Source organism: Gadus morhua, chromosome 18, assembly GCF_902167405.1.
Source record: "Gadus morhua chromosome 18, gadMor3.0, whole genome shotgun sequence".
Lineage (NCBI taxonomy): Eukaryota > Metazoa > Chordata > Actinopteri > Gadiformes > Gadidae > Gadus > Gadus morhua.
In genome coordinates, this window is record NC_044065.1 from 11614834 (window position 1) to 11638073 (window position 23240).

Consider the following 23240-nt stretch of genomic DNA (forward strand, 5'->3'; position numbering starts at 1 on the left):
CCCCCTCCAATCGGCCGTATGCGTCCTGCTTCTGACCCAGACGTCATCGCAGGCCAAAAGCAGAACTGCTTATCATCTTCATTATGGGAGGTCCGTCCCATTTTTTTTGTAATGTCCGTTCAAAAGCGGGTACACTCACATGCGTGTGCTTGTGCTCTGGCAAACCTAAATTAAACAAACTCCATGTTTAAAGTAACATAAGGCGAACACCTGCGCCACCTTTGACCTAGATGGCAAAGGGCCCTCCTTCTGGGAGATTGCGGGTTTCTTTGAGCTTCCATGCTCTGCCAACCTTTCTTATATATTCCAGCACATTTTCCAAAGTCTTGTTTGGAATATGTCAGACCTCATTAGAGTCTTTGATCTCACGAATTTTACTAAGAACTAAGATTATTTGAACAAGAAGTCATATGCACAAACTTAAAACTCTAAATCTTCGATAGATTTACCATCTCTTATTTACCCCATCTAGCTAAAATACTGTGTTGATAAGAATTTGCAGTTCAAACTTTAACTCTATTCAGTTCCCTGTAACTCTATTCAGTTCCCGTTTAAGCTGAATCTACAGAACATGGCCCACCCACAGTCAGGGGTGAGGGTTGGTATGCCCAGCGGTGGCATACTTTCTGTAAATGTCTTCTTCAATGGAATCCGGGCGGTTTGGAATTTGAACGCCTAGCAGATGCCTGTTTTCAAAACATTGAGGTAGAGTTCTAATTTGAGCCACATGGTGGCAGCACAATATTGAATATTAAAATCAGAACATGTCGTGGCATACTTTCTCTAAATATCTTCTTCAATAGTAGGCCTACATCATTCGTGTGTACTTCAACTCAAACTGTGTGTGTGTGTGTGTGTGTGTGTGTGTGTGTGTGTGTGTGTGTGTGTGTGTGTGTGTGTGTGTGTGTGTGTGTGTGTGTGTGTGTGTGTGTGTGTGTGTGTGTGTGTGTGTGTGTGTGTGGACTCAAAACTCTAATAAGCAGACAATCTAATATAAACAAATGTTGCACATAAATAACCTACAAGCCCAAACATTCTTCCAAACCTATATTTTATAAAGTAGGCCTATATCCTAGAAGCACATCACATCTGAATCAAACTATGTTTCTGTCTTTGTATGAAAGGCTAGGCACAGACAGACCAGTTTGTTGAACTTGTAGTTGCAGTAGGCTTACTGCACCAGAACATGTCATAAAATGCACATTTTTGGTGCATGAATATCATCTATCGGATGATCGTCTATATAAGCCATTCAGAGTTAAATGGGAAGCAGTAGAAAAGACGTGTTGAATAAGAAATTAACATAAAACGAGAAAATAACTCTAATCTTAAAAAGCAACATACAGTGCAGGGGGGAAAGGGAGGGGGGAGGGGGGTTAAAAGGGCACTGGAATATAAAAATGTGTCGGACATCAAGGGAAGAGATATAATTTTAAAAAGGCATAAGCCATTGCCTGTTCTATCTGGGGTGATGGCATGGGCACTGGTCTGTCCGTCAAATTGTCTGTGCATGCAGACCAGGAAACATCTGCCTGTCGTTTCACATCCACTTGTTAGACAGGTCATTCCATATTGAGTAAAACACACGCAAGCGCATTTGTAGAATGAATGAGCCCAATCCTTTGGTAGGTCTTTATCTGCTTTGGCAAGGCAAGGTTTCTGTCTGGCTTACTGAAAGATATCTTACTTTGGATATTCTCCAATCGATAAAAGTTGGTTTAAATGCCTTTTCGAGTCAAAATGAACTGAAATTCTAATAAGTGATGGTTGGCTTGTACCTTTTGGACATCAGTGCTCTTTTATTTTGCTTTGAACGGCCACATTTCCATCTACACACACACACACCCAACCCAGGAGCAACAACACAAGACTGCAATTCTCAGTTTATGAAACGTTCATACTTTCAATGCCATGCTCACAAGGGCATGGTTATGTAATAAAAGAAGCTCAGTGCACTGCAAGATAAATTCAACTTTAAACTCCCCTCCCACAAATAACTATAAAAACATCAAAATGATTTCTCAAATCCAGCAGTCATGCCCACCCTAATGAAGACGCTTGAGAGAGGGAGGAGCAGGGAGCAATAATACAATTCAGGAGATAACGCAATTTGATCAGGCAAAAAGTAGGGCCAAAAGTAAGGCAAAAAGAGTTAAAGGCGAATAGGATCTGTTTGCCTAATCTACATCCTATAATCTATGTCGTATGCCTGTATCGATTGATGGTGAGGTTGAGGGAGCGATGCCGATAAAGGCGAGCGGTTCACAAAGCAATGCATGCTTGAGTGATGACCTGTAATAGCACTGTGGGGAAGACTGGAGAGGAAGCCTCCTAATATTTCAATCTCTGCCTCCCTCTCTCTTTCTCCTTTTCCTTTTTTTTCTTTTCTCTGAGGGTTCCGCTCAGCAACCATGGAATTACCTCATTTCCTGCTTCTCAGTGTAAATACACTTCTTTCTGCGCTCCCAAAGAGCCAAGAGGAAGGGCTTCCAATTCAAGGGTCAGTGGGTCATAGAGTACACCGAGGTATGGAACTCCTTCCTTCACACAAATCTCATCCATCTCATATTCAAAACGATTTGGTAAAAAATGGATGCAACTTGAGAAGCCAATCACAAAGGCATATCGATTAATGAATGACGGTCGATGAGAGATTCAACTCAATTAGTATTTTAGATCAATCCTTGACAAATCTATGAATGAGCCAGTACTGCTTTTGTTAACGAAGAAACACCCAAACACAAGCAGTCCCTTTTTCGTGACTGAATTGAGTGCATTCAATACAGATTTCCGTCGCAAAATTTAATGATAGTGGACTATTTCTCCTCAAAGTGAACCCTTCTGTGAGGGAACATAACACACAAAAGGAAGTAAAGAAGTAGGATCCCAGGTAACTGTTTGTGGCGTGTGAATTGTAGCGCCGCAGTATCTGCATGTACAGCAGCCATCTGTTGTGGCCGGTTGAAAAGGAAGCATTGGGCGGAGTAGTCGGGAGGGTGGAGGCGGTATCCCAGGAGGAATGGATCCAAAGCAAACGACCGCTGTCATGGTGGACCACAAATGGACCGGGGAAAGGAAGTGATTTAGCTGTTTTGCGGAGCTGGTTTAGTAAGCATTTTATCTGCATGGCCTGCAGCACAGCGAGGAGGGGAAAGCAGTTGTCATCAGGTGTTAAAATCCCAATATACTTTCTGGTTTCCGCTTTGGGGGCATAACCACTTCAACATCATAATGGGCTTTTTTGATAGATGTTTTTGTCCAGAGCCGGCATACCAACGGCCTGACCAGCAGGCTGCTGGGAAATTGTGTCTCATGTAAAATGAGAGGAATGATCCTAGTGTATGAGAAAGGGAACACTGATTGTGTATTTATTTTGGAATTTCCCTGCTGACTTTGAACAGAAACTGTAAACCGTGCCATGTATTTTCACAATAAATAAAACCAGTATTTTTGTGTGTGTGTCTCATGTTAAAATAGTTTTAATAAAATAACCATTTGTTCCTGTCGATAGTGTTTCACAAAAAATTAACTCTGGCATTTGTTACAAAATATCCCAAAATATAATTAAATGAACAGGGGAACAAACACTCGCGTATCCAACTGCTGGGTATAAACACTGCAGATGCCTGGCTGTGCAATCTCTCGGCCGGGATCAAAAGGGTGTGTGATGGTGCGTGCATGACTGTGCGTTGGAGTGACTACAAGCGCACCTGGCTTGAGACATCTCGTGAGGACCAAGGAAAACACAAAAAACTCCAATCCGAAATTCCAATGCTGTGGTCGTCATTTGAGATGTGATTGTCAGTTTGGACATGGTAAAGGAAATTAGATTTGTATGATGAATGTCAAAATTGACATGCTTAAGGAATGTAGTGTTCTATAATGTGGTGAATGTTTACCCCAAGTCTTAAACACTCACAATCAGATGTGTTTAATTTAGTTTAAAGCTTGGGTCCTTGTACGCAGCTTCGGAAACATTATTTGCCTTTGGGTAAAACTCCCACCACTGCTATAACATAAGAGCATATGTTAGCATATTATATCACAAGATCAGCACTTCATTATGTCTTTGATAGCATCTGTCGCTAACACAAACAAAGCCATGTTGACGTATGGTCTGTTCACGGCGAGATCCATGTCTTGTGTTAATATTAATCCAGCAGCGCTTGTCAATATCCAATTTCCTCTCTACAAACATCCCCGGCCCCCACCCAGCGTTTGACAGATGTGACACCCAATTGGAGTCAGACCAAAGGTTCCTCTGGGCTCCAATGGACAACACAGGAGAAGCACAATAAACACATCCTCCTCTGATGTACGGCCCTCAGCTAACTCAGACCAGATGTCTCCGCGCCGGGTCTAGACGGGCCCCCGGCCTGGATGGGGCGGGGAACCCCAAAGGGACTTCGTCAAGTGGTCTTGTATGGCTGTATTGATTTTGATATGTTTCAGGAAGTGTGTTTTGTTGCATCGGATTTCATTAACCATATCCCTGCATTCTTCAAAGAATGGAAATGTAATAAAGCAAATCTATGAAAAGTAACAATAAAACACAAACTTTGAGTTTGAAAGAACCTTTTTATGGGATATTGGTAAAATTCTGGAAGGAAAACCTACTAACCATCTCTTTCTATTCTTCATGCCAGTTGTCATCTTGTGCAAGCGTGTGAAGTATTTCTTTAGTTGCTCCAACTTTCATTGCATGCATTGATTATTCTTGGGAAATCCTAGCCTCACTGGCTCACTTTGATATAAAGTGTCAATGATTAAATGTGGAGTGAAAGACGGTGACTTAAAAGAACATAACACAAACAAACAATCCTCCCACTTGAACATAGCTTTGAGGGGATTGCATTGATTTGGAAACTGCATTCTCTTTTAACAATAACAATGTTTCAAACCCTATGGCCCAGTTTGTAACATCACACACAGCAGTTCTAAGTCAGGTCAACTGTAGTAGATGATAGCGTGTGAATGCATAGTGGAGCCACCGGCAGCACAGAGGGAACGGACTGTAGGTGACTGCAGCTGTGTTGTGCTGCTGCACTATGGAAAGGATATGTGGATTAGGGAAGGAGTGGGGCATGGGAAGGAAGAGCTCCTGGGTAGAGCCCCTGTCCAGTAAACATTCTGCTCCCCCCGCCAGATCCTGAGTAACATCTATACAATACAACACACCCATCTTCAGACTGACGCGCGTGTTCAGAGTGCATCTACAAAACAAACAAGGTTATGTATTATTATAGAAGAAGTGCTAGTGTGTGTGTGTGTGTGTGTGTGTGTGTGTGTGTGTGTGTGTGTGTGTGTGTGTGTGTGTGTGTGTGTGTGTGTGTGTGTGTGTGTGTGTGTGTGTGTGTGTGTGTGCGTGCGTGCGTGCGTGCGTGCGTGCGTGTGTGTGTGTGTGTAGATATGCACAGATATAAGCACAGACAAGCAGATAAATAGATGTTCAGATGGATAGAGAAGTAAGGGAAGAGTTAAATGCTCAGTAGGTAAGGAGGGGGAAAGTCGTGTCGAGCGTGCACGTGCGCCCAAAACTGCAGGACACTCCCACACTTGACTGTCGGTCTCCCCCCTTATTCCTCCTGGTGTCAAGGCACTTCACACATTCATGGCAGTGAGCCACTCAGTGGACGCACGTATGCAGTTGTTTGAAGCCTCTTGATTATGAAGAGAACTATTGAGAACAGTCGGATATATATCCTCAGAGCCGGAGACTTTTAGAGGGTCGCTGCCAAGTGTTTGGTGAACGATATCATGCGGGTACCGTACTTTTCTGATTTGCAACATTGTGGCAAGAGATGAAGAATAACCATCCGTCCTTTTTACCAGTAAGTTTTTTTTATCTATATTTTTTTCCTCAATCTGGTTTCTTACGAATAGGTTTTCCACGACAACTGTATAATACTATCATTAGAGGCTTTCAAAAAGGCTGTATGCAACCTCAATTTAAATGTATACATTTAAATAAGTGACGCTAATTAAGCGCCCTAATGTGCAATAGCGCTGGTCAGCAGTCAGCCTGCGACCACGCCGGGAAAAGCATCACGCGTCGATGGTCGCTGAGTGATAACTGCCAGTCTTGCGTCAGTGTTTTTTAAATAGTAGGCTACACATCTTGGGTGTCATAATTAGACCAGACTGTTTACTCGAGTCCCAGCTCCCGTTTCACCGAGGTGTTCTATAATGTTGGCTCACGCTCTCCAGGGAATCTGAAAGTTATGCATATAGGATGACAACCGTCCTCGTGTCCTACTGCATGGAATGCCTTCACTAACATAACCGCCATGGCAGATTTAATATCTTACTAAATGCTTATTCAATGTGTAGCCTATGCCAGAAAGCTAGGCTGCTTCAATGTCAATTATTTGATGTTACTATACCCTACTTGATGGTCTTCTGTACCACAGCAATGTGAAATAGCTGGAAATTGAGTAGTTGGTCAAACAAAGATCTGTGATTGCTAAGCATTGACATTAGGCTATATGCTTCATTATCACAATAATATAAGCCCTTCATAATGATTATGTAGACAAGTGAGTGGAAAAGTATAAAGTGTGCTCATGTGTGGCTGCTAATATGTGTGTATGTTTTCCCCTTTCAGTTAGCTCTTCCACAACCGCCAGAGAACGTACGTCCCCCTCAAGATGGCGCACCTTTTCCTCGCTAGCACGATCCCTGTGTCGGGCGAGGACCCGCACACCTCCAAAGGCGCCCCAAAACCCCCCAAGAGCTCCATGAAAACGCCTACCCTGTCCACGGCGTCCGTGGACTCGAAGACGACGACGACGACGACGACTGCGACGGCCACGCCATCCAAAAAGGACACCAGGAAGGTCATCGTGACCACCGTGCCGCTCATCAACGAGCTCCAGCTGACAGCCGCCACGGGGGGCGCCGAGATGTCGTGCTACCGCTGCACGATCCCCTTCGGCGTCGTGGTGCTCATCGCCGGCGTGGTGGTGACGGCGGTGGCGTACGCCTTCAACTCGCACGGCTCCACCATCTCGGTGCTGGGCCTGGTGCTGCTGTCAGCCGGGCTGGGCCTGCTGGGCTCCAGCGCCGTGTGCTGGAGGCTGAGGAGGAGGAAGAAGAGCAGGGACAAGCGGCGGGAGAGCACGACCGCACTCATGTTCAACCACGACGCCCTCCTGGCCTAGCCCTAACCCTAACTTGGACGACTTTCAGGGCCAGTTAAAGGATTGGGTGTGGATCCTGGAGACCACCCCAATCCCCCCAATCATAATTCAATGTCCCTTTTTTGTGACCTTTGAAACAGGACCCCCAGCAGTTTGAATCGTTTCGGGATAGGTTGAAGAAGGAACTGTAACATTGCGGTGAATGTAACCGAATAAACAGACTGAAGACTGAAGGCGATCACGACACTAAATGGAGCCCTCACAGCTCACTGTCACTCCTCTATAAACTGTAAGAAGTTATAAGGACATGGACCAAGCTATTTGTACTTTAGTTGACAGGCAGGGATGTGTGATGGACACAAGGATTATAATAGCAGAAAGACTCAAAACAATGGATGATTGCGGAAGGAATAAACAACAGCTGAAGATGAACATTTTATACATTATAAGTCAAGAATCCAACCTAGAGAGCCCAAAAGAGTAACTAATACTTCATTAATTAAAATACCTAATGTCCCCTTTTATTTCAGGGCTTGTGTTATGATAATCCTTAGGACATATTTCATTATACATTATGTATCTAGCTTGTCATCCTTGTTGGCCTAATTTAGATTACAAAGTTGTGTATTATGATCCAGGATTAAAGACCCAAATAATAACTGAACTGAACAATACATACAAAAAACGTTCTAGATATTTGGCTGTACTACTGTATTTCTGGGAAATGGACAATGAATGTCTTGATCTTTTCATTCTTCCTGAAATGCTTATGATTGAGACAGAGTTCTTGAGGGAGTCCTTCATTTTAGTGCATAATTGGCAAACCCTTTTGAACAAGAAGGAACACTCATCCTCGTTGAAAGGTTTGGAAAGGTCAGGAGTTGGGGCATTCCCAGCCAACCGAAATTCTAGTGCTCGTATCCTTGACAACTGTAGTGTTTAAACACTGCGACATGGCTGAGGGTAAGATGCATTAACAAGGAATTCCTGCCAGCGTTTCTGTGACTCAGTGCTGCTAAATGGTAGATTTGTCTACTTATCTTTAATAGGTACTTTATTATTGTGTAGCTGTGTAGCTATTTTTCCTAAACTCTCTGAGACAAAGGACATTTCAGTCCCTGCTGATCTGAAGTCTGACATGCATGTGTATGATTGTAACTCTAGTGCACTATGTTCAATGGTGATAACCAACAAATAAACATATTCCATGCTGTATACACCATATGCAAACCTTAGTGACAAGAATAACCTACAGCCTATCACTATCTTAATCTTGGTAGAAATTAAATGTCAATCGAAATTTACAATTATACCCCCTCACGAGGGCATAAACCATCTAATTTTCCTAGCGTTATTCATTGCAGGTCCCTGTAAATCTTTTTGTGACATATCCGTTCTAATAAACCCATGATACTTTAAGTGCCCGTGATTGAGGGTGAATTTAATACTGATGTGGCCGTTGATACCTTCTTTCTAAAACCAGTTTGAAGATGATCGGAAAGACACAGCGGAAAGTTGCTCACTTGGGGTGTGTTTGTGTTCGGTGTTGCCTAGCGATCCATCATGACAGTGGGCCAACTAATACATTATCCCCCTCGGTTGCTAATGTTTTAGCCACCAGGCTAACTTGTGCTAACTTTATCTCCCCTGGAATGGAGCATCCTATGAATGTCACACAGAAAGAGAGAGAGTGACAAGGTGGGAGAGGGACACAGTGAGAGAGGGACACATTGAGAGAAGGACAGAGAAACTAGGTTGAGACGGGAGAAGAGAGACAAGAAGAGATGTCTGGAGGAGTGAGGAGAGAGTAGGAGTGAGGGAACCAAACATTATCAACGAGTGGGTGGAAGAGGTCAGAAGAGATCAAAAAGGGTAGAGATATTTGAAGACAGAAAAACAACGAGGACGAGAAAAAGAACACAACGTATTTGTGCCGGTTGCATCACCAGGTCACTTGCTCTCACCCAGAGCTTGAGGCAGACCAGAGGCTAAAATAGACACGGGACTACGGGGCATAACCACACAGACAACACAGACGGCAACCAGTAGCAACCGCCCTCTCATGGTTTTATTATCATCGTCATCCACAACCGCCGTTCGAAGGCTTGAGTGCACACGGTAGTTTAGTGAAGCTCCAGTGAAGTCTTCGTCTAAAGTCGTCTTGTAATTGGATTTAATCTTGAGGGAGGTTATGTCTTCCATGTTTTTCCTTGGTTTGTTCATGCTATAATGTAGCCGTTGTCAGGTTGTGCTTTGATCGCTTTACATTTTCAAGGAGGGGGATGATTTGGAAATGCAATTATCCATAATTGAATGTATTCGACTTTAAGGACCCTAAGTCTGCAGTGCAAATAATGCTGATCACAAATAATTCCACTATTGCAACAGAAGTGGTTTATGATCTGCTTATGATATCTTACATGTATACACATAATCACCTGTACAGCTTTTTTATAAATAAGCGGTTTATGAAACATTTTATATCTGGAAATGGTGATGATGTCATTGTCCATCTGTGACTGTGGGAGGAGGAAGGGGTCAGGGGTGGAGGGCAGGGAGGGGTTCATTTGAAGGGAGGGGTGTAAGGGTTAAGTGTTATGGCGAGCTGAGGGGAAAGGGTTCGGAGTGGAAGTCCCCGTTCCACACAAAACCCTCTTTTTCCTGGCACAGAGAAACCTGCTTGTGTCCGATCCTGGAGCCCGGAGGTGTAGCACAGTGGCATTTTGGTCACCTTCTCTCCCTCCTTTAGATCATTTTGTCTCCTGTGTGACCTCCGCCAACCATACCCCACCCTCCTCCTTCCACCTCCTCCCTTCCCCTTTCTCACACACCCTGACAAAAAAAATCTGTTTCGGAAAGGACTCGACACGCAATGTACCAGGGAGATGTGGGAACTGGGAGATGGGACTGTAACAGAGAGCCTGACCTCAGTGGGAGCTGGGGCTGTTACAGGGAGCCTGACCTCAGTGGGAGCTGGGGCTGTTACAGAGAGCCTGACCTCAGTGGGAGCTGGGACTGTTACAGGGAGCCTGACCTCAGTGGGAGCTGGGACTGTTACAGAGAGCCTGACCTCAGTGGGAGCTGGGGCTGTTACAGAGAGCCTGACCTCAGTGGGAGCTGGGGCTGTTACAGGGAGCCTGACCTCAGTGGGAGCTGGGACTGTTACAGAGAGCCTGACCTCAGTGGGAGCTGGGGCTGTTACAGGGAGCCTGACCTCAGTGGGAGCTGGGACTGTTACAGAGAGCCTGACCTCAGTGGGAGCTTGGACTGTTACAGAGAGCCTGACCTCAGTGGGAGGTGGGGCTGTTACAGAGAGCCTGACCTCAGTGGGAGCTGGGGCTGTTACAGAGAGCCTGACCTCAGTGGGAGCTGGGGCTGTTACAGAGAGCCTGACCTCAGTGGGAGCTGGGGCTGTTACAGGGAGCCTGACCTCAGTGGGACTGTTACAGAGAGCCTGACCTTAGTGGGAGGTGAGACTGTTACAGAGAGCCTGACCTCAGTGGGAGCTGGGACTGTTACAGGGAGCCTGACCTCAGTGGGACTGTTACAGAGAGCCTGACCTTAGTGGGAGGTGAGACTGTTACAGAGAGCCTGACCTCAGTGGGAGCTGGGACTGTTACAGGGAGCCTGACCTCAGTGGGAGGTTTTGGTGGGAAGGTTGGGGAAGCTGGAGGTCTGTCTGTGACTCCACATCCTTTACCAAAAACTCTGACCAGTTCCCCGAGGTCCCCCCAGAAGCCTCCAGCCAGCACGGCCACCGTTTCTGTTCCTGGTGGCTCACAAAGAATATGTCATGGTTCAGTGTTGGGAATAGCCTTTTGTTGGGTTCATCGTTTGTTTGAGTATTATATAATAATCCTGAAAGTGGACCCTGCAGATATTCAGAGGCTGCTAATTGCTTCCTGGGCCTTATTCACCTAGCGGGCCCCCGCATTCAGCTCCCCTATCCAGCCTGCTTAGAACCAAGATGGGCCCCTTGCCATTAAAGTGCTGTTCTTTTGTTTTGTGATGACGGGATAGGAAGGCTGATATGATAGCTTTGTTAGAAGTCACTGAGGGCCCAGTCATCCAGCAGTTAAAATCCAAGGTTGGTTTAAAAAAAAAAAAAGTATATATATTGAACTCCTATTAATTTGGAGGATTTTTACATATCAAAGACACATGAAATGGAACATTCAATTGATGTTGTTTGTGGAAGCGACTATTCAATGGGCTGAGGTTTAAACCTTCTTTTTAATTTAACTGGGAAACAGTAAGTGGTGACGAGCCCGGATTTTTTACAACAGCTAAACTTGAATCAAATTCTGGTTCAAAACATGAGGCTCTATAAAACATCTGAAAACGATTTCCCCCGACACATTTCAAATATACGCGTTCCCTCTAAGATCTTGGAGTAAAATGAAGCACATGGCTTGATGTTCGACAAAAAAGTGAAGGAATCAAAGAGGTTCCAATAAGATCTGATAGATATTTTTTTTTTTTTACAGAAACAGAAAACGAAAAAACGGCTTCTAATGTGAATGACTCATAAAAAAACATCTTGAGCACACGTCTCCCTCCACATGCATCTGGGCTGCAGCGCACAAACACTGCTGGCTCCGATGTGTCTACAGGGGGACAGATCTTCTGATAAGCGACTGGCGAGGCCCCTCCTGTGTGCTTTTGGCCCCCACACACTACCTTCTCATCTGGTACCCACCTAGCAGCTACTGTGCCGGCGCTAACAACAATGGCAGCGGGGCACAGCTAGTCCCACTTGAGCAGGCGAGGCACTTCCTCTCCATGGCTATGACAAAGCTTTTTCTTTCTTTGTTGACATACTTTTTCCTTTTTCTTTTTTGCATTGTGCATCACTCTTTCATTTTGTTCATGTGTGGATTGATTTAAAAGGTGGCTGATCGGCCAACATTTTTTAAGTGTGCTCACTATGATGTAGGTCCTCTGGTTGGGGCTACAGGCGATAGGGTGGGGCGGGCACAGCGCAAAGTTTGGCCGAATGAAGGAAGTTCACATTGTGTTCAGACAGAATGGCCGCCACAGTAAAACAGGGGCACTGCCATTGGAGCTGAGGATCAGTCATAGTGATAAGAGCGTTCTGCCATCCGTTAGAGTTGACCGGCGTGTTCTCATAGCCTTGACAATCAAACTAGCTCCGTGGAGGCCTAAACATACAGCCAGCTTCATTTTGGAGGTAAAATACAAAGTACTTTCGCAACAAAAGTAGGTGGCCTTCCCGAGCAATAAGGCAGCGGTTCTCTGATTGTTTCCTCCAGGTGCCACCAGTCTACGTAGGAAAGTCTCTTAATAAAATAAACCCTCATGTCCGAGTTTGCAACCTTTTTGTCTTCGGGCTTCACGCATAAGCTAGTACTGCTCTCCTTCACCGTTTACGATAAGCTTTTTCATTCTTTATTTTTAGAAATATCTGCTGTCTTTCAGGCTTAAGCTCTAGACTTTCTGTCTCCCCTCTCCTTATTAATTGCCTGAAAAGCTTAAACAGATTGAAGAGAAGTGTGTTGTTTGACTCTGTAAGGAATTCACTTTACTCGTGATAGGAGGGCCTTCATATATATATATATATATATATATATATATATATATATATATATATATATATATATATATATATATATATATATATATATGTGTGTGTGTGTGTGTGTGTGTGTGTGTGTGTGTGTGTGTGTGTGTGTGTGTGTGTGTGTGTGTATATATATATATATATATATATATACATATATACATATACATATATATATATACCTATATATATACACATATATATATACATACATACATACATACATACATACATACATACATACATACATACATACATACATACATACACAAACAATATGGCCACACATACGTGAAACATTTGAATGAATAGGTTATAACAATCATAGATGTAAAAGTCAGGTGTGGTCATTTGAACAGTGTTGGGTTCAATCCCCAAGCTTTGCTTGTCGGGATCCTTGAACCAAATGCCTTACCCTTCCCCTGGTTGTTAATGATGTGTATCGAAATGAACTCCAAGGCTGAAATGAGTTTCTAAATTATAAACAGTACAAAGCAGTACATACAAAGCCTTCCGGGGAAGTCCCAGTGACTCAAACCAGAGCAGGCTGGTCGGACTGCATATAATGACATGTGAGCCACGGAACCATTGGCAGGTCGTTTCAGCTTGTTTGGGTCCTCTCACTCCTAGCTGGGACATCCGCCTTGAGGTATTTGTGAAGACTGCTATTTTTACACCACTCCGCCTGGTCCTCACTCATCAGTCTGCGGTCGAGGATAGTACAGAGGTGCCTCGCACTGGTATATCCTGATTCTGTTGTTTCACTGTCATTTGTTCTGAGTGCCTGGTCATTCTCTTTTCATTTGGATCGCATTTCATCGGGACAAAGAGAGGGGTTAAGTGGATTACAGACTGGAGCGCAGAGTTACATGGTTCCTGTTTTTCAGCAGCATCTCATTTGTTAATGTTTTTGCCTTCCACCACAGGATTCTCAACCACAACAAAAAAACTACTTTTACAACGCGACCAGTAATTTGAGTTGGATCTGCAATAATGTGTTTGAGATTGATCATGCCCAAACAGAATACCACCAAGACTGATTAGAGATCAGATAAAACAGGGCAAGATACAATCAAATACATTGAGATCATGCAACACAAAATAACATGAGATAAGATCAAATTAAATGCCACAATACCCACATTATGCATTACATTCATGAATGAAGCCTGCGAAATATCTATCTTTTTAGAGGTAACTTTCTTAAACATGACCCCATAATGACCATTGCTATGATACATTTATGGATGCGTCAGTGTGTGGCTAATACCAACGGCCCCCCTAGAGTGTCAGCACTCGGATTGGGATTATAATCACAGGTGTCGCCCCTATTAGACTAAACAGGATGGATTAGAATGGATTCAATTATGAGATGGAAAATAGCAACTCTGTTTGTATATCCTATTTTATAGTTGTTACTACAATGTGACATCATCACAACAAATTAACCCATCCAGACTTGAATGGATTCACTGAATTGAATGGATGGATTCGCTGAATGGAGTGGAATGGATTCACTGAATCCATTCAAGGTTCTGGATCAGGGATTCGTAATCAAAGTATTCCTAAGTAGGTTTAGATGTTGATCATACTAGAGACGACGGTAAAAGGTGGAATGTTTAAATACTAGTTATGATTTGGTAATTTATCAGGCGCTTGCATACAAAGTGACTTATACTTTATTTAGATAGGCAAGTGTTAGGCAACGTGCTCAATGATGACTACAGGCACTGTGGCCATTAACCATCTAACCAAGAACCTTGTGGCTGTGAGTCAAACAGCCTGCTACCCACTACACTATCTGACCCCTAGTGACAGAAATAGCCATGTCAATGAGTTTGATGGCCAGAGCAAGTGTTAGCCAAAAAGCAGCTTAGATCTTTTTTTTTGTGACCTTTGGCGGAAGATTTCCATTTTATAATCTCTGGTTATCGTCATGAGGGCTTTAGAAATGGCTGCCTTCTGTGGCTGTTCCCTGCAGTCTTTAGCCTTTGTAAACACAATGAAAACAGCGCACAAACATATGTCGTACACATTGTCGTACACATATCAATTTGTACCCAAAAAAAGAGGCAGATGTACCATACGTTTCATAAGAACAGATGCAAAAAGACAAAACAGCACACACACACACACACACACACACACACACACACACACACACACACACACACACACACACACACACACACACACACACACACACACACACACACACACACACACTAGGATCAATGGCTCGCTGGAAAGGCTTTAGTCAGACATAGATCAAGGATCTACTCCTCCTATTGTGCCAAGACACACGACATATGGCCTCAATGGAGAAACGCGGCTCCCTTCCTGTCGTTAATTAAATCCATGTGGTGGATGACAAAAAGCGCATCACCAATACACTGTTCAAGGGAGGGCCACGGTAACTAAACAACAACAACTAAACAACAAGGTCAAACCCCGGTCGGGTGGAGGAAGAAAGTGGGAAATGCACATTTAGAGATAAGACAAGCTGCGTTATCTGACTGTACATGCTTTTAATCTAATTTAATTTCAAATCTAAAACTAATCACCTAATGTGACATAATATTACGGTTATTTAATACAAATGACATGATTCCCCAAATCCTGAAAGTGACGCTGGTGGCAAGCTGATAGGCCTGTATGACGTGTGTGTGTGTGTGTGTGTGTGTGTGTGTGTGTGTGTGTGTGTGTGTGTGTGTGTGTGTGTGTGTGTGTGTGTGTGTGTGTGTGTGTGTGTGTGTGTGTGTGTGTGTGTGTGTGTGTGTGTGTGATGGCGCACAGATTTATGAATTCACATCCTCCATTTTGCTGTGCATAATTTTGCCTACTCCAACCTGCCACTCGATGTTCAGTTGGTAAAATTAAAATGGAAGCTTAAGTTATTAAACTGAGCAGCTTTGGTCATTGGCTGCAGAAATTCAAGGTTGGAGGAGCAGTGCGGATTAACATCCTTTGAGCACAAAGCCTTCATATCCATCCCAGCCTGCTGTCTCTCTCTGTCCCTCACCGTCTCTCTCTCTCTCTCTCGCTCTCTCTCTACTGGCTGTCACTCACTGATGCTCTTTGCTGATCCTCTCATTTCATTTCTCTGTGATGCCATTCCCTGTTTGCCTCCCTCTCCCCCTCTCTTTCTCTCCCACGCTCCGCTCGACCCAGCTGTCTTTGCCTTGTCCACTGTAACTGACATCATCACCGGACAGTCATCATCTGCTCCTACTCTGATTCCCCACGCGGCCTCAAACCTCCATCACTACAACCCTGCACCCTCTCTCTCTTGCTCCCTCTCACTCTACCTCCCTCCCCATCTCCCTCTCTGTGGTCTTCCTTCCTCTCTGCCATCGCCTGACCCCCTCCCCCCTCCCCCACGGCTCTTGATCCAGCAGGTTAGCAGCATCCCCCCCCCCCCCCCTTTCCGTCCCCACCCCACCTTCACCTCCGGCGGCGGGCCGAGAGATATGCGTCGGCGCCATGGGTTTCATGGAGTTCTACCTGGAGATCGACCCCGTCACCCTGAACCTCATCATTCTGGTGGCCAGCTACGTCATCCTCCTGCTGGTCTTCCTCATCTCCTGCATCCTGTACGACTGCCGGGGCAAGGACCCCTCCAAGGAGTACGCGCCCGATGACACGCCGGCACCGGCCGCCGCCTCCGCCGCCTCCTCCGCCGGCCCCCCCGGGTCGGCCACGGGGGCCTCAGGGACCCACTCCGGCCAGTCGCCCATTCGACTGGTGGTGATGCAGAACTCGCCAACCTCCACCCGATACGAGCCCACCGAGATGGTGCCCGGGCACGCCGAACACCCCACGCCGGACCTCCACCGGGAGCGGGAGAGGGAGCGGGAGAGGGAGCGGGAGAGGGAGAGGGAGAGGGAGAAGAGGAGTACCCTTGTCTGAGGGTTCAGTGAGGGAGAAGGAGGCTGAGGTGGAGGAGACGTCTGGGTTATTTTGGTGGCACTTGCTGCTCCTGTCACTCTGTACAGTATTGTTTTTATAGACCTGTACATATTTGTATATATTTTGAACAACAACAAAAAAATAACGATTTATGGAATACTTCCTGTGAACGCTGACGCCCAAGTTGCAGAGGTGAGCATGGGGAACAAACTTCAAATATGTTTAATTTTTTCAAGGTCACTGTTCGTTATATCAGGGTAAAGCCAGCTTGAACATTGTGCATTAGGAGGTTATTACACATCATCATAGAGATATTGGCAAATTAATCTCCTTGTGTCAAAAGAATTTCACTGGATTTAGGATGCTTGTAAATGGGCACAACTAAAATGTCGATAGGCCGGTTGACATGTAAATAGTGCAACACACGCATACACATTCAGGTATACTGACACATGCAACATTTAGACTAAACAACATACTTATCACAGTGTTGTGTAACATATGCTTACAAAATATGGCTTTGGGCGGGGATAACGGCTTTCACATCTGGAAAGCTGTTGTAAGTTACAGCGGGTTGAAGATATACACGTCTCCTTGTAAGACCAATTTAGCCGTTGTGTACATCTTACATGCAGATTACACCATAGACTGCCAACTGGCACATATTCCCCCTGCCCTGTAATCGACATATGGAACACATGGAGTACTAGTTATTCCAAGGGCGGCTCTTCTAATCACGCACGTATGAAAAACAATGATTGTCTGCAATTATGGCTTTCCCCATAGCTCAGGAGATTCAGTTGTTAACCATGCATAAATAACCCACTGGAGTGCCATGCTAAAGGTCGCAAATCAGCTGCTATGATGATGGTCATGATTCTTGCTTATAGAATAATGGGGGGGGGGGAGACGTCAAACAGAGGACACCAAAACGGCGTCAGGGTAGGCTAGTTATGTTTGACACCAAGCAGAAATGCTCTTGGTTCAAACTCCAATCTACCTGTAGGGCATCCATGACCAAGTTGCCCTAAACCCGTACCACTCGTTAAAAAATGAAAACTTTGTGATCCCTGTGATTAAGGACTCCACATATACATTTTGACTGACTTTGAATGGGGTTTGCTCCCATTTCACCGCGCCTTACACCTTGATTCTCTGTTGGCAATGTCTCTGTGAAGTCTTTGGAGATCAGATCAGCCACAACACCACTCACACAGGAAATAATGAATGGATGGACTGACGTATAGCGTGCTTGTCGTGGGAACGTCACTCGGCTCTTTGACGTCAGAGATAGCATGACTCACCCAGCTCCGTCCATCAACAGATGTTTACGTGCAAACAGACTTATGGCAGTACAGTCTGAACAGCAATGGAGTCATGTGTGCTATCCCCCTCCTGTCTAAGGTGCCCTTAGCTAAGTGCTTTGTCCGGCTAAGTGGCTCTGCATGACCATCTGGATCGCCACGTTTTTCTAGCGCAGCATCAAATGCTTAGCATAGCACTTAGTGTAGCATTCGACCTTAGCTTTGCACACCTCTAGTCTGTGAATGAACAGCATTCATTCAGAATGATGGGGGAGATAGTTGGACATACAGGCATTCACTCAATGGATATGCATATATCATTCATACCTCAGTCGTTATGATCGTAAAATCGTTCTAAATAGTTTCTGTGTCCAGAAAAACTCTTGCTTGGATCCATTATAACAATGATTCTTCTGGCCCCATTTTGCAGGGAAACAGGATAACTCTGGGATGAAAAAAAAGACCAACAGTAAAGTACATCCCGCACCACCTTCTGGCTCAAGTTACCAGAACCTTCCCACCCGTCTTCCTCAGCATGAGGCAGCCCTGGTCACATCGGACCTGGCTCAGACAACACCAGAACAGAAGTATTCTATTCAGATCAAGTGATGTATGGCGAAGTACTGTTGAAACAAAACATTTCAACCGTAAACGCACTCTCCAGTCAAACAAGTCGGAACGATCCCTCCAAAGACTCAAGGAGACAGGATTTGCGACAGCTTCTTAGACATAATTGGAACTGCTACATTTGAGATGAACGTGTATAAATGGACGGAAGAGGCAACGCAACCCCATAGCCTTTCTTTTGCCAACTCTCACTTACCTTTATTTCTTCTGGCTTTTATGATTCTGTGTTTGTTTTTACTTATTCAAATGTTTTAAATGTTTTCCGAACTTTGGTGTCCTACAATTGGATGAGTGCCAGCTATTATTTTATATATACTGTATACATATCATATATTAGTTATATATTAGACAATCTAACAATATATCAATGATTAAATACGTTTATAATAATATTGGCTGAAAAGAGATTGGGAAATAAATTCCCCATTTCATCTCTTCTTGATGCAATTATACATGATGAAACATCGACAACGACAATGTTGTACAACATGTTCTAAATTTCCTTTATAATAACTATTTATTTGTTGTACTTCCTCCAGTCACCTCCGGAAGGATGTTTATGTCACTCCTGGAATCGAATACATGCTCTAAGGAATGGTGGCAAGTAAACGTATCTATCCCCTGTCTTAGATAATTCCGTACATTGTTGAATTAAAAATGAAAAAGAACCACCCAAGCACCATGTTTAAGTAATAAACAGCGCCTGCATCGATGTCAGCCATGGCCTGCTCCCAGGAGACCTTCCAGGCCGTCAACAGGGCCCCGGCAGCTGATTGGCCCTGACACGGTCCAGAGAGATGAAACAACACCAGGGCCTTTAGCGTGTGCTCGTGCAGCAACAGATTCAGCAACGCCAAATCCGCTTAGATAAATAAAACCCGCTAAAAAAAACGACAACCAAAAAAACGAATGGGCCGGGCGGCTCAGTCAGTAGCCGTCATGCCAGCCAACTCAAGGGACCAATGGTAGGGGCTTGCACGTATTACGCAGATATTCTCCCTGCCATATATCATGTTTGTGGGATTACAGCACTACGTATTATCAGTTTTTTTGGTGGTGTGTGTGTCTCTTTGCTGGAGAGGGTTGGGGGGTTATATAAACTCCACCAGGTTGTTGACAGACTGGCATTTGTGCTCGCTGCTTATCACCAATGCCGCGTACGCACCTGACACCGAAGACTCGAGTGAGAACTTTGAGGCGCCATGGAGGCCAACATGGTGGCTGAGCGGCTGGGATGTCGGACATTCCACCGAGGAAGATCCATGGCCTTGCATAGCTCAGTAGGTAAGGCATGGCAATAACAATGCCAATGTAAGGGCCCGCTTTCAGACCTCGTCTGAGCTAAAAATAGACCCATTGGTGGACGTGAGTGGAGCTTTACTTGAAAGCAGCAGCTGAACAAAAAATCGGTATCCCACCACTAGGTTATAGCCTAGATTTTTGGCTCCTAAATTGAATCATACGTTTACAGACATTAGGTGGTTGAAGAGTATTTGAGAAGGTATAAGATAAACTCACCCGCCACTTCGTACAGCTGGGGTCACTGACCTCACTCCCTCTCCAGCCCTAAGTCTGCGCCCTGATTTTACCGCCTTGGCTCTCCACCACAGCCTCATTTATTTAAAAGCGGAAATCCCTGCTTAATGATCCAATGCAATAGTACCATTCTATTGACTCTTTGTATCAGAAAAATATTAAATACATTTGAACAGCAAGATTATTGCAGAGAAAAAATTATCCAACGCAAGGATAATTTGCCAACACGGTTTCAGAGACTTCAAAAAGTTCTGTGGCCAAGGTATCAATTGCATTCTATGCTATTCATATCACCAGCAATCTTGATTTAAAATCTTCTGACACATGTATAGTATAAAGTCGCCATGTATAAGATTGAGTCCACAGTTAGGACCTGGGTCCACAGAAGCGTCCTTTTTCAGGGTGCTCCCCCTTTGTTGTGCATCCGCTCCCAGCGCTTCCAGTTGAAAATATCTAAACTTTTCCGAAAACCGTTGGTGTGGTCACAGCCTCTCCTTTTCTGGCAACCAATCATATTCAGATGGGGGCAGGACTCGTCACTCTCATAAACAATAAAATTGACGAAAAACTTGTTGTTGCTGTGTCCGTCTATCCGGAACTTTATATAGATATTTACAAGAAACCACACGCAAGGGTCTATCACACAACGGCGGTTTGTGATATTTTGTCATTGAAAAAAATTGCAGCGTGTTTTTTCCTCTCACCGAACAAGAGTTTCATAACAACCCCCTGCCTGCTATTTCCCGCCAGAAAAGCTTGCTATGTCGACCCGGGTCCTAGAGCTTAGATCGAGTCCAGAAAATCAAGCCCAACCCGACCCGAGCCTGTGCACATTCTGTCCGAGCCCGGCCAGGCCCAACATATTAACTGTGATTATGAGCCCAAGCCCGATTTCAACCCAACATTGTTTTGGGCTGTTATCTGACTTCCTCAAATACAAGTCGGAGTTGCTTGTAACTGCGCTGTTTATTCAAAATGGAATTGATTGCAAAAAGATCTGAATGATGAAACGTGAAAAATGATGAACACAGATAATGAACGAGAATGAACTAGTTGCACAGCACAGCAGGCCCGTTGTGATGCATCCCATATTTTTTTGTGTGCAACTTTGTACACATATACTTAGGCCTACTGTGCTAAAGGATAGGCCTATAATATTTCTGTTTATGGCATAGATTTCTCCTCAGATTAGGCCAATAAAGCAATGATTAAAAAAACAAAAAACAAAACACAAACGCTCGATCAAAGGCCCGGCCCCAGCCAAGGATAGTGGTGGGAAATATCGGCCCAATCTCGGGCAGAGAATCTAACGCCTCGTTTCCAAATACGTATGTTTTTCGTATCTGTCCTTCCGTAAATTTACGTAAGGGGTCGCTAGTGTTTTACGTATGGACATGAATTTATTTACGGACAGCCAAAAAGATGGGGGAACGTATGATAATGGCCGTTTTTAGGAGACCGGTACTTTGGAACATGAGGATCGACACATACAGAGATAAAAACAAAACCAACCAGGCTTGGAAAGAGATCGGCGAGGAGATTTGCCTGCCAGGTAGGCCTACTTACATGTTTTGTGAAAAACATAAAAACGTTCATACGGTATCTCCGTAAAACGATGCCGAAAGTTACATTTTTTGAACGTATATTACGGACATAGCGGACAGAAATTTTGCGGAGGGGAGGAGTCTCGGAGGAAAAACGGACATTACGGAGAATCACATAGGAATGAATGGACTTTCGGTCGGAGACGGTTGGATCGCATACGAGAATGTACGTATGTGGAAACGAGGCGTTAACTCTACCGGGTTAGGTAGGAGACTTTCAGAATTAAATAAATTCAATAGAGTGGTGAAGTCATGCCCCGTCCGGTAGACCCCATGGGACCTATGAGATCGTATATGAATGGGTTTCAATCGAAAGAAAGTAATTATTTTCTGGTCCCAGTCTTTATATGCCCCGGATTACACATTGTTTGTGGGTTTAAATTTAAATTGTTCATGTCAAGAGTTTGACCGTTCATTGTACAATTGTTCAGCTAAAGGCTGTAGAGAAAACACAATGAGAAAAACTAAATGTATCGTATGTGCGACTGGCGTGCACAAGGCCGACAATCTCCCCATCTGCATAACTTTTCACCTCTTTCGATGCTTTTATCCTCCCCTTGGAAAAAAGCGGTGAAGTGGAGCAGAGAGATCACCATGTCTTTCCCGGAGTTCCAAGTGCGGGTGGTGATGTATATCATTCGCGTCGAGAGCAGCGAGCCGTAGTTCACAAAGCAGCCTCACGCAAAACCTAACATTATGACATTTCTTTGCGAAAATCTTTAGTTTTCTTTGGATGAAAAATTATCATTTAAATCCAGTGTCCACTCGGATGTGCAACTTTATTACGCAAACTAGCTGCGTGTCGTGAGTGGGAGGGGTTTTGGGAGTGTCGATTTTTGTAGAATAAATTATTTATAGGATGCAATTTTGCATTTGATAAATGTTGATAAATTGATAAATGTATCCCTTGATAAATGTATCCCTAATAATTAGTTGTTTGTGGTGGGAAATTATTCGGTAATAAAAGTGTTTGGAGATCGGTTTGGACTGATCATTGTTTAAGTCAGATAAAATAACATATTTATACAGATCATTATCGTTAGCATGGCAGAAGGGGGCGCTATGGGCTTGTGGGCTTTAGCCTGCAGTAAATTAGTAAAAAAAAAAGCCTCATAATTTTACTCGGTTTGTGATTTAATATATTAATGTATCCCGGCCGCTCAGGCCCACTATTAAAATAGGATCTATCTATCTATCTATCTATCTATCTATCTATCTATATATATATATATATATATATATATATATATACACACAGGTATATATATAAAAATTAAATCGACTTCTGAAACCAGAGTTTATAGATAGTGTCCTGTGTCCATCCCTCAGAGAAAACTTCTGAGATTTGTTTGGCTGAATCCGAAACCGGTGGATTAACTGCAGATCCAAAATTGACTCCCTTTTAGTGCCGTCAGGAAAATGTTATATAACACCAATACCAACTAATGGAAAACTATGTAAATGGCATTTTAAAGGGCGAAAAGGATAACATGATTGACTGTCGCTACACAGGGAGTTTGAACCACACACACGCACGCAC

The 23240-nt window shown here is 44.1% G+C and overlaps 2 protein-coding genes across 2 annotated transcripts; both read left to right on the top strand.

The window, feature by feature from the left end:
• The first annotated feature begins 5567 nt into the window (after nucleotides 1–5567).
• LOC115531694 (transmembrane protein 100) lies at nucleotides 5568–8558 on the top strand. The gene is made up of 2 exons (XM_030341095.1): nucleotides 5568–5831; nucleotides 6605–8558. The coding sequence occupies exon 2, from the start codon at nucleotides 6648–6650 to the stop codon at nucleotides 7158–7160; it is 513 nt and encodes a 170-aa protein (XP_030196955.1). The 5' UTR covers nucleotides 5568–5831; nucleotides 6605–6647; the 3' UTR covers nucleotides 7161–8558.
• A 7599-nt stretch (nucleotides 8559–16157) lies between these two features.
• Nucleotides 16158–19228, top strand: smim36 (small integral membrane protein 36). Its single transcript, XM_030339525.1, has 2 exons — nucleotides 16158–16821; nucleotides 18364–19228. Exon 1 carries the CDS (start codon nucleotides 16204–16206, stop codon nucleotides 16627–16629), a length of 426 nt encoding a protein of 141 aa, XP_030195385.1. The 5' UTR covers nucleotides 16158–16203; the 3' UTR covers nucleotides 16630–16821; nucleotides 18364–19228.
• Nucleotides 19229–23240: the final 4012 nt, after the last annotated feature.

What these genes read in the sequence shown, in the direction of transcription:
- LOC115531694 (XM_030341095.1), top strand. Translation starts at nt 6,648, where the DNA reads ATGGCGCACCTTTTCCTCGCTAGCACGATCCCTGTGTCGGGCGAGGAC.
- smim36 (XM_030339525.1), top strand. Translation starts at nt 16,204, where the DNA reads ATGGGTTTCATGGAGTTCTACCTGGAGATCGACCCCGTCACCCTGAAC.